This window comes from Carassius gibelio, chromosome B15, assembly GCF_023724105.1.
Source record: "Carassius gibelio isolate Cgi1373 ecotype wild population from Czech Republic chromosome B15, carGib1.2-hapl.c, whole genome shotgun sequence".
In the NCBI taxonomy this organism is placed as follows: Eukaryota; Metazoa; Chordata; class Actinopteri; order Cypriniformes; family Cyprinidae; genus Carassius; species Carassius gibelio.
The window spans coordinates 6,503,493-6,520,431 of NC_068410.1; the positions used below are offsets into that span (position 1 = coordinate 6,503,493).

General features: G+C 42.1%; 1 protein-coding gene across 1 annotated transcript in view; it reads right to left on the reverse strand.

Annotated features, from left to right (window-relative positions):
* The window catches only part of LOC127972846 (kin of IRRE-like protein 1), a 43,657-nt gene that overhangs the window by 8,078 nt on the left and 18,640 nt on the right, over nt 1-16,939 (reverse strand). The window contains exons 2-8 of the mRNA XM_052576670.1: nt 6,866-7,018; nt 5,934-6,083; nt 4,023-4,180; nt 2,236-2,386; nt 1,782-1,887; nt 1,395-1,543; nt 398-525 (exon numbers count right to left, since the gene is read on the reverse strand). Of these exons, the coding sequence (XP_052432630.1) occupies nt 398-525; nt 1,395-1,543; nt 1,782-1,887; nt 2,236-2,386; nt 4,023-4,180; nt 5,934-6,083; nt 6,866-7,018 (995 nt within the window). The remainder of the gene's footprint in view (nt 1-397; nt 526-1,394; nt 1,544-1,781; nt 1,888-2,235; nt 2,387-4,022; nt 4,181-5,933; nt 6,084-6,865; nt 7,019-16,939) is intronic.

Genomic DNA, 16,939 nt, shown 5'->3' on the forward strand with positions numbered 1-16,939 from the left:
TGCCGTAAACAGAAATGTCATCCATTAACCATCCAGCTCTGAGCAGAAAATCATTTTATCTTTCCTGTAGAGAAAGGGGTTGAATTGGGATTTTGGATGTGGGAGATTCTGGTGTCCTAGATGAGGTGACGTGGACTTGTTCAATGAACGTTTTTTGGCTGAATAAACTTGCTTAATGGAGATGGAATGTGTGTACTGGGCCAAATAAAAACTTGATTTTGGTAACAAAAAATTGTCAAACAAAAGTTTTTCTGAATCTCTCAAACCTAATCCTTCCATTCCCTAATGAAAACCAATATGCATCTAGAACCCATAAAATGATTCAAACAGGATTGCTGTGACAGTTGTTGAACAGACGGTGTGCCATATTCAGGAAGAAGATAAGAGGTCACCATACCACAGTGGAGCCTTGTTTTGTCCAGGCCAGAGTGAGGGGAGGGTTGCCCGTCCATGAGCATGTGAAAGCAGCATCCATCCCTATGTCCACTATCTGGGGTTTTGGTTCGGTCAGCAGCTTGGGACCAACTAAAAATAAAAGATGTGGATTCCCATTTTGTTTTAGTACATTTGATTCGAGTATGTCTTTGTATGAACAAAACAAAAATGAATCCCATTATAATGTACCACTAATGTGGGAGGTATGTATGGCTCTATATTTTTGAAGGAAACAATGTGACTTTGTATTGTTTCCTTCTTACATATATATGAACATTTTTCGTGCAGTGCCTTGTTTATAATGTTTATGTAAGAGACTGATTATAAGACTGTTAGACTTTACCAAAGACTATAGAATACCCAAGATGTGTAACTTGTATAGTTTTGAATGGGGGAAAATTAAACTATCGAAATGGCTGCTCTATCGAATGAAGCCCCGCCCTCTTTGGAAAAGTCAGCGCCTCACTGCAGCTGCTGTTAGAAGTCCCGGTAGCTATAGAAACAGTCAACGCTCTGAGACATGCGCTCTTGCTGGTCTAGCCTAAAAATATTTTAGTATATTTTAACGCTATTTGAGCAAGATAAACAACATTTATGAGACCGTTGTTGTCAGATTTAATTAGTGTTTTCCAATATTAAATTTTCATTTGACGAACAGTTTTGAAGAATTTGATGTTTCGCCATTCAAAGAGATAGAAACTGCACTTGTGCCCGAGAGGCATTTCAAAGATGGCAGCCGAGTTAGCCACAACTAAAATATGGTGAGTTACAAACTGATCTCATTTATCTGTTTAATGTTACTTATAGTACAACATCTCTAAAGGATATCTTCTTGATTTTAAGGAACTTTTTCATTTCCTTCCTTGAAATGAAAGACAGAGGAGAGAAATACAGACTGAACATCTCCAATTTTGCTTTGATATTTTATTATGGAGTTGGATGACCACATGAGTACTTACATTGTACATCCACCAAGGTGCTGACATTAGTGCTTCCTACTGAGTTGGACACTTCGCAGGAGACTGGGTCTGTGAAGTAAGAGTGGTCTACAGTCACCTCCAGGCTGTCACCATTGGCCTCTGAGATAGGAACCCCACCTTTGGACCATCTGTTTGCAGCATGAACATGAAAATGCATTTATTAGATTCACTGGTACATTCTTTGTCATGTTTCACCTTTTATAGTTACAACTATTATTAACACCAAACACTGAAGCAACTGTGCACACAGCATTTGATCTGTAATTTATATCCAATTTGGGATTTACCCTCAAACCTAAATCTGATGGAGTGGATAATCTGGGATTATGAGTCTGTTGAGTCTGTTGTGATATTGGATGTGCTTACCTGTAACCTGTGATCTCAGGGTTGGCAGAGGCAGAGCAGATGAACAACACTTTTGCTCCCTCCATCACCGTCTGGGGCTGAACAGAGAGAGTCACAGATGGAGGATCTGGAAGGAAACACGCAGGATTAGATTCACTGCAGCAATAGAGGCTTTACAAATCCTTCCCAATGACTTTACTGCCAAGCTCCAGGTGTGTAAATCTAAATCACAATCCTTTTTAAAAATCCATTCCCCTGTCCAATTACACATCTTTTTACCATAAAAAACTTGCATGAAAATAGACAATTGTACAGTGCCATGTAAATACATTTAAACCAAGTCTCACATTTACTGAATCACTAATCTTGAAATACCACTCTCTGGTATTCAAGTATTCACTATATATATATATATATATATATATATACACCACATAATCTGCATCGCAGAAAAAAATAATTAAAAACTACTCACGCTGAACACTGATGGTAACTGAAGTTTGGCGACCTGCAGGGGCGGCTGGGTTTAGGACCCTGCAGGTGTATGTACGTCCAGAATCGCTGTCCTCAGGCACCATGGGAAGCATGCTAACCGCTGTTTCTCTCTTTCCATCCTCCATCAAAGTCTGAAAAGACAGTGAAACGGTGTGAAACCGGTTAAAAATTGAGACACTATCAGTGCTGGTGGAACAAATTGCTGCAGCTCTCTGAAAATAGAATGCCTCAATGAAATGTTCTGAAAATAATGTCAAAGGCAGCTCTTAAAAAAAAACTATCCATCATTTCTGTTACGTGTGACACCTTCTGGATTCAAATAAGAAGAGACATTTGACAGACAGTGTGGCTAGTACAATGTTATTTCGCCCTAATGGTTGGTGTACTTCAGATACAAAACACACATCTTGTTATCACTGTTAAAATCACACAGATATGATAATCCTAATCTAATTGTTCTATATTTCCTGATGCAAGTCCTAATTTAATAAGGAATTCCCATGATGCCCGTAATCCCATTTGAGCTCAAGTCTGTGCCAGCACCGCAGGCTGAGCATTGCAGTGAATTAAAGCCGCCATCAGTTTAGTGAGACAGGTGAGCGTCTGTGTTTTACGATGTTGCCGGGCCCATTTTGCCTTTAGCACGTTTTCACAAAGATCTGTCTATCAGCTCTTCCTGCTGCACATCATCTTCGAAATCTATTTATTGTGTGTGAGAAATCAATACGCTTAAGTGGGGAGAGGTGTAGAGTCTAGGCGAATTGCTGCCCGCTGAATCTACAAGACAGCCTTAATGGAGGATCAGGCGCAATTTTAGGTTTTGGATGATTGGAGGGGGGAAGACACAGAGTGCTGTACTTGGGCTGGAGCATTATGGGAAGACAGTTCCCTGGAGAGCCTGGGGGCGAATCGATGGCAGGTCACACACTTAACCTCCGATGCGCTGAAAGCATTTTTACGCTAGATCGAGTCACGCCGCCGCCTGTCATCAGCCTTACCACTCACTGTCCTTTTCTTATTGCTCATCTGCTCTCTCCCACCGACTTGCCCCCCGTCTACCTTTTTCACATTCCTTCACTTTGTTCTTTGTGTCTTCATGTTGCTTTCCATCCCGTTTTCTCCTCCAGCTTAAATCAAAGTGGCTTTGAGGACTCCACCTCGCTCTTAAACAAGCTCATCTTTCCCTCATCTGCTTTCCGAGATTCATCTGTCTTTCTTTCTTTCTCTCTCTCTCTCTCGCTGTTCTCCTCTTCCCTCGATTCACTGCTGGCTCTTGCCCCCTTAAACGTGTCGTTTAGTGTCGTTTAGCGTGGTCAGAGAGCATGACAAATGTGACACTTTCACAGTTGCAGCCGGTTCATGCTCCACTGCACTTCCCATTGTGTTTCGGCATTGTTGTGGTGGATTTCCCCTCTCATCTCCCACCCTCTCCCTTTCTTTTTCTTCTCTCACTCCCTCTCTCCCTCCTTTGCTCTTTCTCTCTCAGCGGAAACTGTATCAAACGCTTATGCCTGTCTGAGCTTTGGCATGCTCCAGTTATGCTCGAGTATTAGAGCAACAGCAAGAGTGAGAGAAAATAGAGGCACAAAAAAAGGGTAGGGTGATGAGGATGAGACATATAGAGATTGAATTGCAACTTTGGACGTTCACTATGTGGTGGAGCTAATCTAAATGACAGGAGCAAGGAGCAAGACAGAGATCCTAAGTTGTAATCAGCCATAGTGACTCTCACGTCTGCCATAAAGACTGATGTGTCCACAGTCTCACCTTTGAGTAGATGGCATCATGCATTATCTCTCCATCTCGGTACCAGGTAATATCTGCGGCAGGTTTGGCTCCAGATGCCCGGCATGTCAGGTTATGGGGTGTATGAGCTTTGAGACGGACCACTGGCCCTCCATCCACTACGGGATCTGATGGTGGCACTGAAAAAGAATTGGGAGATTTTTTATTATCTTCAAGAAAAAACATTAAAACTACATTATACATTTCAGATGTGGACGTCTATGTCAGTTCCACCCAATTAGCCTGAAATGTACAGGTGTCCAATCACTATGGGAACCCACAAGTGGCATACTTCCTAGCATATGCTACATGTACTGTATTTTCATATGTAAAGCCATACCCTAAAGCCTTCCTGACTGCAATGCAGAATCATTTAATTCTGCCAGTTTGACCTATAGAGAACAACCTGGTAAATGGACGGATAGATTGAGAGACATTGGCTTTCTCTGAAAAAAGGTTAAGATAGTACTCATGCCCTTTTAACATGGCTGAGATTGCCATTATGAGTCTATTTACAGGCGCTCTGCCGCAGGCCCGTTTCCTCTGAATTACTGATTTTTTCATTTGTTTGCACGCCTGTGTGAAAGCCTTGGGCAAATAGTGTCAGCCACCATTGATGATGGTGTCCATCTCTCAGCATTCACAGAAACATGCAAAAAAAATGTGGTACATATACTGTGGCACATCTGCCTGTCCTGTTCCTTTTCTCCGAACCAATTTCTGTTTTTGTATCCGAATTGTCAGAGGTCTTTTCGCTGGTCTTGCCCAGGCGCTAATGGAAACTGTGTGCGAGGTGATTCTAATTTCCATGTGGATTCCCTCGAATGCACTCCTGCCGTTGACTTCTTTGACTCTGTTGGATTGCTTTGGTTTCATCCGGCTGCATTGATTTCCCCACATGCCCCTACATCCACGTGCACACATGAACGCTCACATACACGTGCAAACACACACACCTCATTCCCTGCACACAGGAGCTGGCATATTCGCTACGTTCTGGTCTGGGATTTCGAACAGTGTGGCAAACATCGGCAGTTTGCACAAAGGCTATTGTTGTAGCCCTACTTTTCTTCGGTGAGTCTGTGCGGCTGTGCCAACTTTGTTCAATCAGAGGCAGAATTATTTTTATTGTGCAGTAACAAACTTGGCCTTTCTCGCTCTCATAGTGCTAAATCTTTAACATCTCATATTTTTAGCCCTTGAAATGCTTGCACTGCAGGGGAAATCTATGTTTTCCAGGTACTATAAAACACGGATGTGTCCAAGTCGGGCCACCAGGTGTCAGTAATGTAGCACTGAGCTAAAATCCCAAGGTCCCCACCACCCCCCACCCACTGTCGCTAAATGCCAGAGAATATGTAGATCAATCACATTGCGTTAATGTAAAAGCAGCCCTGCAGTTGATGAATTCCGTGAGTCACTGTAGAATGTGCTAACTGTGCAGACTTTGACTTTTAACCATTCACGCAAGTCATTTCTGACTGCTGCAATCACAATTCCTTGGCCCTTCACCGTGTTAAGTGTCAGTAGGCTATAGAGAGAGAGAAAGAAACAGTGAGGTGGGGTTGGATCATTTTCTCAGTGTTTCTGTCGACTCCGTTTCGCTGTTTGAAAAAAATGAGTTCTGTTGTGCCGTGATTTAAAATTGTGAATAAATAATGAAGGCTTGACTTATGATTGCACGGGGGTGGGATCTCTGAAGTGTTTATTTGGAGCAGAGAAATTTGCAGTGTTACGCATTTGAGGCAGTATTTTAAATACTGTTAATGGAATTGGGGACTATGAGGAATGCTCTATTCCCCTGCTATTAATCAGCTGCAGGAGAGTTATATCGCAGTGGTTTCTTCTCACTCTCAATCACACTCACTCACTCACTCATATCAGAGTTCTTACCCAGCACCGTCAGTTTGGCTCTGTGTGATCGCAGCCCAGCCTGCGTGGCTTGACACTCGTAGACCGCATCATCGCCAAGCTCAGCTGAATCGATCACCAAGCTGTGCTCTCCTGATAGCGGGTCTCCCATCAGAGAGTAACGTACCCAACCTGATCCGCACAAAAATCACTGTTAGAGATATACACACACACATTGCCATCACAGATAGGGCTAGCTTTGAGACACTATTAAATGCACATTAAAAACTTAAGTCAGCGGCAACATGTGAGATGCCTGGCTTATGAATCTAGTTAGCATAGACTAGCTTCACTGTCCAGGTTGTTGCCTTCAAAACTGCTGGGGAAATCATTTTAAATGTCAATGCATGACATGAGCGGTGATTGATTCTCCACCTCGGCCCTAGCAGACGGCTGAGATGATTAGACAAATTAAACGCTAGTTTGCATTAGCCGTGGTGTTTGTTTGCCTTCCCATTTCTTCATTCAATACAGCTGAGGAATTGAGGCAGTGACATTACTCAAACACACATCCGCTGCAGAGAAGGGATGCTGCCCTTTACCTGCCAATCTATGATTGGTTTTATCTCCCAGTTGTTAATTGGAAAGAAAAAGATGAAGATAAACGAAGACTAAGCCTTGGTAAATTGACTTTAATAAGCATTGTGTACCTCCTGGGGGAACGGCATCATTTCTGCCTTGCTACTTGCTCTAAATTTGGTTGACATATAGGAAAGTGGGTTTCTAGCTAATTACAAACCAGTGCACCATTTAGAAGCACCTTGAAAATAAATTGAGTTGACTTCATTTTTTTCCTTGTTCAATTCAATTTTCAAAGCCGACTCAGTGTTAAAAAAACACTGTTGAATGGAAAGACTCACTAACTTCACTCAAGCAGTTTTTCCTTGTTTGTTTGGGCCACATAGAATTCTTACCAGGTAAGTCTCGTTCACCGCCTAGCGCCAAGCCATCTTTGGTCCACTGCACCATGCTCCGGTATCCCACAATCACACAGGGCAAGGTGACTGATTGGCCAGCAACCACTACTTGGTCTTGGGGCTGCTGGGAAAAGTAGGATGCTTGAGACACTGCAGGAGGAAAACACACACACACACACACACACACACACACACACACACAAAACATTAATACATTGGTTGCTGTTTGATATTGTGATGGAATATGTATAATGAGCATAGTTGATCCAAGTAGCTGATCACAGACTGTCCACATACATACATACATACATACATACATACATACATACATACATACATACATAGGTCTGTGTGGACCCCAATGATGATGAAATTTACATCAAACATTGTAAAACCGAAGCATCCTTAAGGGCTTATGACTTTATAACATTGTTCAAATGCAATGACAGGCTTCAATCTACCATATATACCATATCAAAAAACTGGTTAAAAATGCATGCCATAGCATTTATTCTGTTTGAGTTTTCCCTTAAATGTAGAAGTGCCACTTTTCTTTGTATCATTCTGGCTCTTTGAAATGGGCCAGTAGCTAGTTGAATCACCATGGTAAACTGCAGCAAGACTCTCCCTCCTAATGCCGAAGCCTATCTGTCATTTTGCTCTAACCAGTCCAGCTTTCAGGTCAGTGATTTTGTACAGGGAGAGAGATGGGAAAGCACAGAACACATTAGTGCGATAGTATATTAGCGCTGAATCAGCAAGAGCCATTCCAGCTCACATTCACCATCTCTCTGCAGCTGGTAATACTCTTCCAGATACACAATGAAACACAATTTTCCTTGCAGTACCCATGCACTGGGCTCTAGGAACATATTACCCTTTTACACTGATCTAAAACCACTTTGCCTACCCAACACACTCTTTTAAGTAAACTTCAGACAGGAACCACTTTGGCAAGTTTACTTGAGTTTATTGAACACAATTTATCTTTGGGGTATGGTTCCTTATGGGGGTTCTTGCTCCCAGAATAATTGAACATACAAGAGCTTTAACATTAACCTCCTGAAACCATGAGTTTAGAAATACAAAATTAAGACTTTTAATAAAGTCTTTAAAGTAAACAGTGATAATCATGTAGATGTGGCAGTGGTACGTCTATCCTGTGGCCTGGTTATGAAGATGGGTGGCTCTCAGCAGTGAGGTCCATACCAGCTAAGATTTTGGAAGCTTTTGTGATCTGAAACAAAGAAGACGATGTGCTCATGCTTATAATGGGGAGGGAGGGAAGGTTGTGAGCCGTTGAGCATACTTACCGAGCAGTAGTGCCACGTATATATATATATGTCCCGTGTATAATAGGAGAGTGGTAGTGATTGGAGCGATTTTAACAACTGGTCACACGCTGTGCTATTTTTTTTTTTTTTTTTTTTTTTTTACCAAGACCAGCGAGTGGCATTTGGTTAACTGATTGATGCAGAAAAGGCTCATGTTGCATCATCTTCCGGTTGAAAAAAAAAAAAAGTGAGCTCCGTAACACATTTTACAACAGTTTGGTTTTCTGCAATTGGCAAGGGGTCTAGGCGTCAGCTGGTCATGACTTATTTAACTCTTTCCTATGCCCATATGGCAAACTGAATAGAATGACATGGAAAACGATGTCCTGTTGAGCCAGAGAATCTGTTACCACTTCCCAGGGTGGGGGAAGTGGTGTTTTTCAGTAAAATTGTATGTTAAACAATCAAAGGAGCTTTCAGCGTCCCATGAGAGCCATCCATAGCGGGCTGAGAAAGGCACCTGCTGCCTCACTGCCTTCCCTCTATTTAGGCTTTGCTGTCATCTTTCTTTCTCCTTTCTAAACACTTTTTGCTCTGTCTTTTTTTGCCTAATTTGCATAGAGGCTCTCCATCCTACTGAAAAAAATTTGCAATAAATGCACCCAGACTAAACAACAAACAGCCTTCTCTCTCTCGCTATCCCAGTCACTTTTATGTACACACACAGCCTTCTTACACACATTTTTGTGTTTCTCCATTGCAAAAGCTTCATGATTGGATCCGGTGCATCATGAGCCCTCTTGAAAGTAGAAAGATGGCAACCAGCCAGAAGTAACTAATCCATTCACATGAGATTTCAGAGAAGGTGAGGGGGGAAAGGAGAGGTTTTAGAAAGGGAGGGCTGTTACTGGTTCTTCAAAAAGAAATGAACTGCCCCTCCATTTTTTTCTGGCTTTCCTCCTCTTTCTTTGCCCTTTTATTTCTGTGTGGTTAAAAAGGAGAATAGGGTGCCAGTGGTGGATAAAGAGGGATCTATTCAGCTGGTGCTAAACCCCTCTGAAACTTCTCTCTTTGGGCCAGGGGTGTTTAAACAGACAGGGTAGGGGGCCCCACCCCAGGGGGGGCAGCAAGACGGTGAAAAGAGGGCAACATACGGTGGCCAGAAACACACTATTGTCCTCTTGTCCCTTGGTTTTAATAGGCCTCTTCATTTCCAATCAATCCTGCTAAATGCAAGTTTAATAGCTTTTCAATAGCGGCTTTCCCCCCCTGAGGGAGCCCAGGATTTTCTTTCTCCTCCAACCTCTCTCACTCTCTGTTGTTCTCACTTTCTCTCTCTCACTTCATCATTCTCACTGCATTTCTTAGAGCTGAAAAGGGGCTTCCGAGCTTGGCTGACAGAGTTTGGTCGAGACTCAATTATCCACTCCATCAAGGGGTGCAGCAAAGACCATCCACCCCCTAACCTCCTACACAACCCCACACCAGAGTTCTCTCTCAGAAACATAAGCTTTCTTTCCCTCCAAGGCAAAGGCCAGTGCAGATTTCAGGTCTTTTCAAACTTGCTCTTTTCTCCCACTTGTGCTGACAGTCCTCTTTTCTTCTTTTGAGGATGGACACAGCCAGACAGGAGAAGAAACAGTGTAGGAGGGAGACACTGCAATAAAATGGACATACCAATTTTCTACTAGGCAGGCAGATTGGTATGTTATAACATAACTGACAAATAGCCATATTAAATTGTAAATGAAAATAAGATAAAAACACTCATTTTGACACCTACTATTTGCCAACACCCTCAGATCACCCTGCATCCCGCAAGTGTCCCATTCCCTTTGGAACTTTTACTGAGAGAAGAAAACCAATGCTCAGAACTAGTTGTCTGTCTTCCAAAGACCTACCTAGTTTCTTCCCTACTTTATGATTCAAATGTTACTTTTAGTATTGAACCTTTTCTTGGGCTCTTTTACAGTAGTGAGTTTTCAATTTAAAACGCATAACATTTGCTACGGTTATGCCCATCGTTTACACTATTCCAGTGTTTTCCAGTTTTTGCCTTTCAGTGTAAACGGACTAAAACAGACTTTCGAAAATGAAGGCGTAGCTGCCCACATGATCTCTGCGTATCCTTGATGACCATGTAACCATTTCATGATCAGTAATCATGCTCATTGTTGAACCTGACTTCTTGTTTATACTTTTAAGCGCATGCCGAGTGCACACAAATGTTCACGTGGCATGCGTCTTCGGTTATGTAGTGTAGACAGAGATCATTTCTTAAATGCAGCTAAAATGGCAGTGTAAACTTGCATTGTTTTAATTCTAAAATGAAAATGCACTAGTGTAAATGGGGCCTTAGTTTAGTATCATTATCATGCTATCGTATGTTACCGTGAAAAAAACTAAATGATCAGAAACTTAGTAGCAAATACCTCTTTATTTTTGGAAACAGACTTATGGAAGCCCTCTATGACACATGATAAAAAAAGAAGAAGAAGACAAGATCAAAAGAGCTAAATATGACTCTTCTGTCAAAAACAAACCTCTTTTTGACAATATTACTAGCAGCCGTATTTCTAAGCCATGCGTTTTACTGTATGTTTATATAGAAACATTCTTTTTTTGTACAGTCCTGCCATCCCTGGAGCTCCACTTTTATGAGATATTGAGTCTTTTTACAGATACTGTAATTGTGTTGTGCTTCTGGGATTCTCCTTTTTGCGTCCGGTACTGGATGAACATCGATTGCAATTAAAGAATCTTGCCCCAGCATCTAAATGTTTACGAGCTGTGATAATTCATCAGGATGAGTCGATGTTTAAGGGCTTTTGTACATTCAATAGTTCCTCTTTAGACCCCTCACTGAGTTGTGCCTCTGTGCATGTCTTTAATCACTCTCTCTCACACGCACAAGACATTCACAGCTTGCATTCGGGCCCATTTACAAGTTACGCACCCATATCAATGCACGCACCAGGCCGTATGAGCAAAACCAAAAGCATGTTTATTACCCTTGCAACGCATGCCGACATTCACACACACAAACCCAAATATACAGCGAAACGAGCTCACACCATGGGAGTGATTCAACGCTCTCCAAACCTTGCTCCAAGAGAAGCTCGACAAAATATCACTTCTGGTTAATGAGTCATTTCAAATTGGAATAATTCCTCCTTGCTGAATTAGCCGATTCTTTAACGGCATGTTAGCGGCTTAATTACATGAGTTCATTCCTGACAGAGAAGAGAGGGATGAAAGAAGGAAAAAAACACAAATAAAAAGGAGGAGGCGTTGAGATGAAGAGCAGCAATGGTGGATAGACTATTTTAAGGTAGATAGACTCTTTTAAAGTTTTCTAAGCCTCTCCTGCTTAAAATGCCCTCAAGGAAAAAACTGATTTAACAGAAGTTCATTAACAATAAAGGAAAATTTATATAAATTATAATAAATATTGTACTTACATAATGAGCAGGTCAGACAAAAGGCTTGGTATTAGCATGGCTGTCTGGCTCATGCAATATCATTATAAGGTACCATAACAAATAAAGAGAAGCGTGGGATAAGACCGAGAAAGCCGTCTCTAAAACCTACGTTGTGATTTGCTCCACAGTGTGTGGCATCTGCGTGTGCCTGTGTGTTTACGCGTTCCCCCTTCCCCTAGTAACAAGGTCACAACACACTTGGCCTGATACACTTTAATCCGGATTTTTTCAAAATGGAATATCATTTCACGGCACTGGATGGAAGCAGAGAGGAGTGTGTGTTCATGTGGTGGCGTAAATAGGGCAGGCGTGCTGTGGGGATTGCGGCTCACATTTAGTTGCTACTTTGACACAGTGACTTTGTCTTTTTTTGTCACACGTTAAGTGCAGCTGCAGCTGGGTCTGACTTGAGCATGACATATTAAAGAGCTTTGCTTTTTTCTCTCACTCTCCCCTACTTTCTCCAGGCTGTTTTTAGAGCCCAGGATGCATATCTGCCTCACTGGGACGAACGGTCGAACAGATGTTAGCAACGATCCCTCTCTAGTCTACCGTCGCTAGAGACAGCAGGGAGCCTTGATGGTATTAGTGGAAGTGTATGTTTGTGTGTGTGGCACTTGGTTTTTGCCCCTGGCACAGTTGTGGATAAATCCCAATATTTATCACATGTCAAGCCATATTTAGCCCCCCTCCCCCAAACCTCTTCACTGTTTGTTCTGACAACTTCATTATAAACAGTAAAGATGTAGCAGGAGGGTAATACAGCTCACCTGGATTCATGATCATGCTAAAATAAATGTAGACATATATAGATAGACACTGTTTTGCTTGCCACAAATGCATGTGCATCATTTCACTGTTGGATCGTTTCATCAAATGCAAGTATCTCAATCAAATTCATTCCACCATTTCCTGTCCTGTACATAATAGAAGCCAACATCACTGAAATGTTCAATTCACCCTTTTCATAGCCTGCTCTTCTGTTAAGTTCAAACAGCACCTTGAGCATTGTGCTCAAGCCTCGTCTAGAGGAGAGATAGGAATACGAGAGAAAGAAGGGTAAAAGGGTGGATGGGTACAGTGGGGAAAAAGTAACTTGCTGGAAATAAACAGGCCTGGCTAAAAGCGATCCATTGTGCCTGCTTCAGATAAGGCCACTAAACCCAAGCTGGAAAGAGCTGAGCTCCATTCTGCGCCATGGAATTATCCTTTTGTTTGGTGTGGGTAGACTCTATTGTTTCATTCTCATTGTGGAGGGTGAGTGTGTGTTTTTCTGTGTGTGTGAGTGTGAAATAGTTTAGGCACATGTGAAGATGTGTTACACCAAAGTCCTTGTTACAGTCTGCATTTGAAAAGTCTCCCTTGTAAACATAGCCGTCTCCTCTACCTAATGTCCAAACAAACTGAGCCAAGGGCCACTGGTATTTGCTTCTGCAGTTTCAGAAGCTGCCACATTTAATTCCTGTCTCCTCTCCCTTGTTCTTGCTTTTCCTGTTCACCTGGTCTCATCTTCTGCTCCTTATCTCCTGCCTCCCATTCCAGACGCATCTTTCTTTCTCACTTTCAGTGTTGTTTTGTGTCTAAATTGCAGCCTTACAGCTTTTTAAGAGCTGTTTGCAGGGGTTTAATCCTCCTAGCCTCTTATTCAGTCGGCAGTCTATTGTAAGCATCCTGGCACAGTGCGAGACCCTTTTCAAAACGACCATCAAGCTCATCCATCCATCAAACCTTCTTCCTCTGTCCTTCCCTCTCTTTTTCTAGCCCCTCCGATCCCTTTAGTAAACCCCCACTTTCTCTTTTCTCCTGTCAGCCAGGCCTGATCCCCAACATCAATGCTGAGCAGGGCCCTTTTCACAGTTACATAAGGTGTGACAAATTGTTGATTTGCCTTCTCCATGCCTGTTTCTGCTCCTCTCTCCGCATTCCAGACACCCTGTCCCTCGCTCACTCCCTCCTTGTCCCTGTCCTTTCTCTATTTATCGGCATGAAAATTGCAGGGGTTCAAGTCAGCCTGTCAACAGAAAGAGTGAAACGGGGATGATGGGGGGTCCGCAGTGGCAAGAAAAAACTGAGAATAGGACATAAGAGCTTCCAAGCAGGGGAGGAGAACGCAAGAGCAGGCTTCTGACAGATAGAGGGCTCAAACAAGCCCATGCTTTTAAGAAGGAATGAAGGAATCTATAATCAAGCATCTCACCCTGCAGTTATTTCTGACTCTGTCTTATTCTCTTTTTAGTGGTGTTTGCTAAGAAAGTTTCTCATAGTTAAAGTTAGGGATTTGCTGACAATGGACATGAATGATTTATATTTGCATTTGTTTATTTCGCAGAAGATTTTATTCAAAGCGATGAGTAGCCCTCAGATCATGTGGCTTGTTTGATGAGTGTTGCGCTTTTTGCTTTTCTAAATAATCAGACTTAAAAGTTTTACCTAAGCCATCTAGAGCCCTGGGTCTAAATAAGTAATCACCTAGAAACCATCCAGAACAACCTGCCAACCACCAAGATTTGCAAAAGAAAAAAGTGGTAATCTTGGCCTGAGAACAGCGGGTAACAATGACCACATCATCAGATTGTGTCAACCCTACCAGGTCATATAAGAAGGATGATAAATGAGAAATATGTGTGTGTATGTGTGTGTGTGAGTGGCTCTTAGGTCCTCTACTTGCAGCAGAGTCTGTGTATGTCACGCACTCCTCTATGCTGTGCCAAGTCTCTGGTGAGCATCAGAACTTTTCCGAGTGTCATTATTCCAGCGTTCCCATTCTCACTCTCCCACTTCAGAGTCTAAGAACTCCTCTACTTGCAGACGGAAAGCTCTCTGCTAGGAACACAAAGAGGCTGGGTAGAAAAAAAACTAGAGAGGGAAGGAAGAGGGGGAGGATGAGATTGTCTCTACACATCAGCCAACTGTCTTGACAAGATGTTGATTGAGCCAGTCTTGTCATTTCATTCCTGCAGGTCTCCTGGTATTTTCTGGAAACGGTTATTGCTGCTGCTCTCCCTTCTCTCACTCTACTTTATCTACTTTCCGTGCCGCCTTTCTCTAATTCTCTCTCTCTTACAACATGCACCAATCTCACTTTACCTCTCTCTTGCTTGCTCTCTGTTGCTTAGTGTACAGTATGATCTAAGATCTAGTATGCTTTTAAATCATTAGCGTTGTGCCCTTTGCATAAATGTGTTGGTAGCTGAATGCACCAACGTCCACACAAAGATGGGAACATCTACAATCAGTCCGCCTCTGATGGGCCTCATTCACTGTGAGGAAAAATAAATAAAGACAATAAAGACAAATTAATAAATAAACAATGCCTTTATATGCAGTCTCATTTCATTCTTTTGGCTGTGAAGTTGGGGTAAACAACACTGAGAAAAAGCAACACTGTAAATATGGCAAGATGATTAAAAATCCGTAAAGTCAATGAAAAGATCACATTTAAACATGCCCCCCTTGTTTGCCTCTGTTGATCTCTCTGCCCTGCACTCACTTTCAAAAAGCAAATGAAATGAAAACAAAGAAATCTAGCACTTAAACTGAGCTATTGGGATGCTAGACTCAATGCCCTGGGGTGTCAATTAATTTAGTCTGGGGATTTGTGGCCTACACTTCCTAATTGAGCCCAGTGGAGGCCCCTGTGGCTCTCCATGCGTTTCATAATTAATACTTTTTTTCCTCATACTGTCTTTATTATTATTATTATTATTATTTAATGAGGAAGTGAGGTTGTAAATGTATGCATCTCATTAGAGCAAAGAGGTCCATGCACTTTATTGGTCTAAATGCAGAGAAGAAAGGAAAATTAGCTGTAACCTCAGTTGTTAGTGGCATTTTGAAGTCTGTGCATGCATGAGAGTATGTGTGTTGGAAAATAAAGAGTGATGGCTTCAATGAATACCTTGTTAGGGTTGTTCAATGTGTGTGCTTTTTTTTTACCGCTTGGAGGTTAATGTGGCGCTGGCAGTTCTATTGAAGCTTTCTAATTTGATGTTTTTTCCTTTCGCCTCGAAATAGAGACTGGCCATGGGTGAGTGTTGTTTTTGAAGACCACCGATTTTTTTGATGTATGAGAGATTTAATTTCTGTTCTATTACAATTTCCCTTTAGCTTCATTCTGCCTGTTTTGCTTCCTTTCTTGCGACACCTATGTGGTGGCAACTTCTGTCTGCATCACATAACAGTAAACAATTAGACAAACAACTCCTTCATCTCTCTGGGGAGGTCGGCATAGGCTGAAACAATGAGCTGCCTCTTCGCCGGAGAAAGGGCTGACCCACGCTCACGGACTGCCTTCAAAACCGCCGTGATTAATCGATGTATGTGGTTTTCTCAGTTACCAAATTTTGCATTTCCTTCCTCTATCAAGTTAAGGTGGTAGGTGGTTGGGTAGTTTAATTAAAGAATGGACATTCTTGTTCATCAGATTAGCCTGGACTCAAATAATTTTTTTTATCATGACTGATGACTTTAACCCCCCAGAACACAAAATAACGGGTGGCGAAAGAGAATAGAAAAAGGATTGAAAAAAATAATACCTGCCGACCTCAATACATCCTGACTTGCTTAACACAAAAGAGAAGAGGGAGGGAGGAAGGGGAGGAAAAAAAAGTAATTTCCTGAAACTCCATTTCTTTGGTGGTGATTAGCAAAGAAGCGTAATTAGGCTGAAATGTGAAGTCAGGATTTTTTTTTTTTTTTTGGTCTTTTACGGATTGAACCACTTCCTCTGGAAAAATCTGGCCCTGATTAATGAATGAATGATTAATGAGAGAACTAATAAATCAATTAATTATTAAGCAAGCACTCTGAACAAGAGAAAAGGGATGATGAGGGAGAGATTGTTAACGTAGCCACACACAAATCATATGAAAAACCTTATCCAGACAACAAAGTATTCCTTTTAGCCGAAAAGTGATGTTTTTCATGTTAGTTCTAGCTAAAAATGTGACATGCGTACATTCATTTTCACTGATTGGTGCCATCGTGTTTCAACAAGACAAGAAGTTGTAACCCCCGAAACGCAGAGGTGGCAAATCTTCCTTCCCCACTTCATCCCTCCTTCCAACTTCCTACACCCTCCCCAGTTAACTAGGACACTCTATCAATCTTTGATAATACTTGGCGTGGGCTATGGCTTGGAGACCAGCGACGGGAGAGTCGAGGCAGCACAGCATGGCGTGATGTATGAAATGTGGGCCGTGCCAGTAACAATGATATACTGTAGCGTTTTCCAGTCAAGTTTGACCTTTTTTCCTCCGCTGATATTAATCGCTGCAGCGCCAGAATACATGCCTGATCTATTTCTCCCCCAGGAA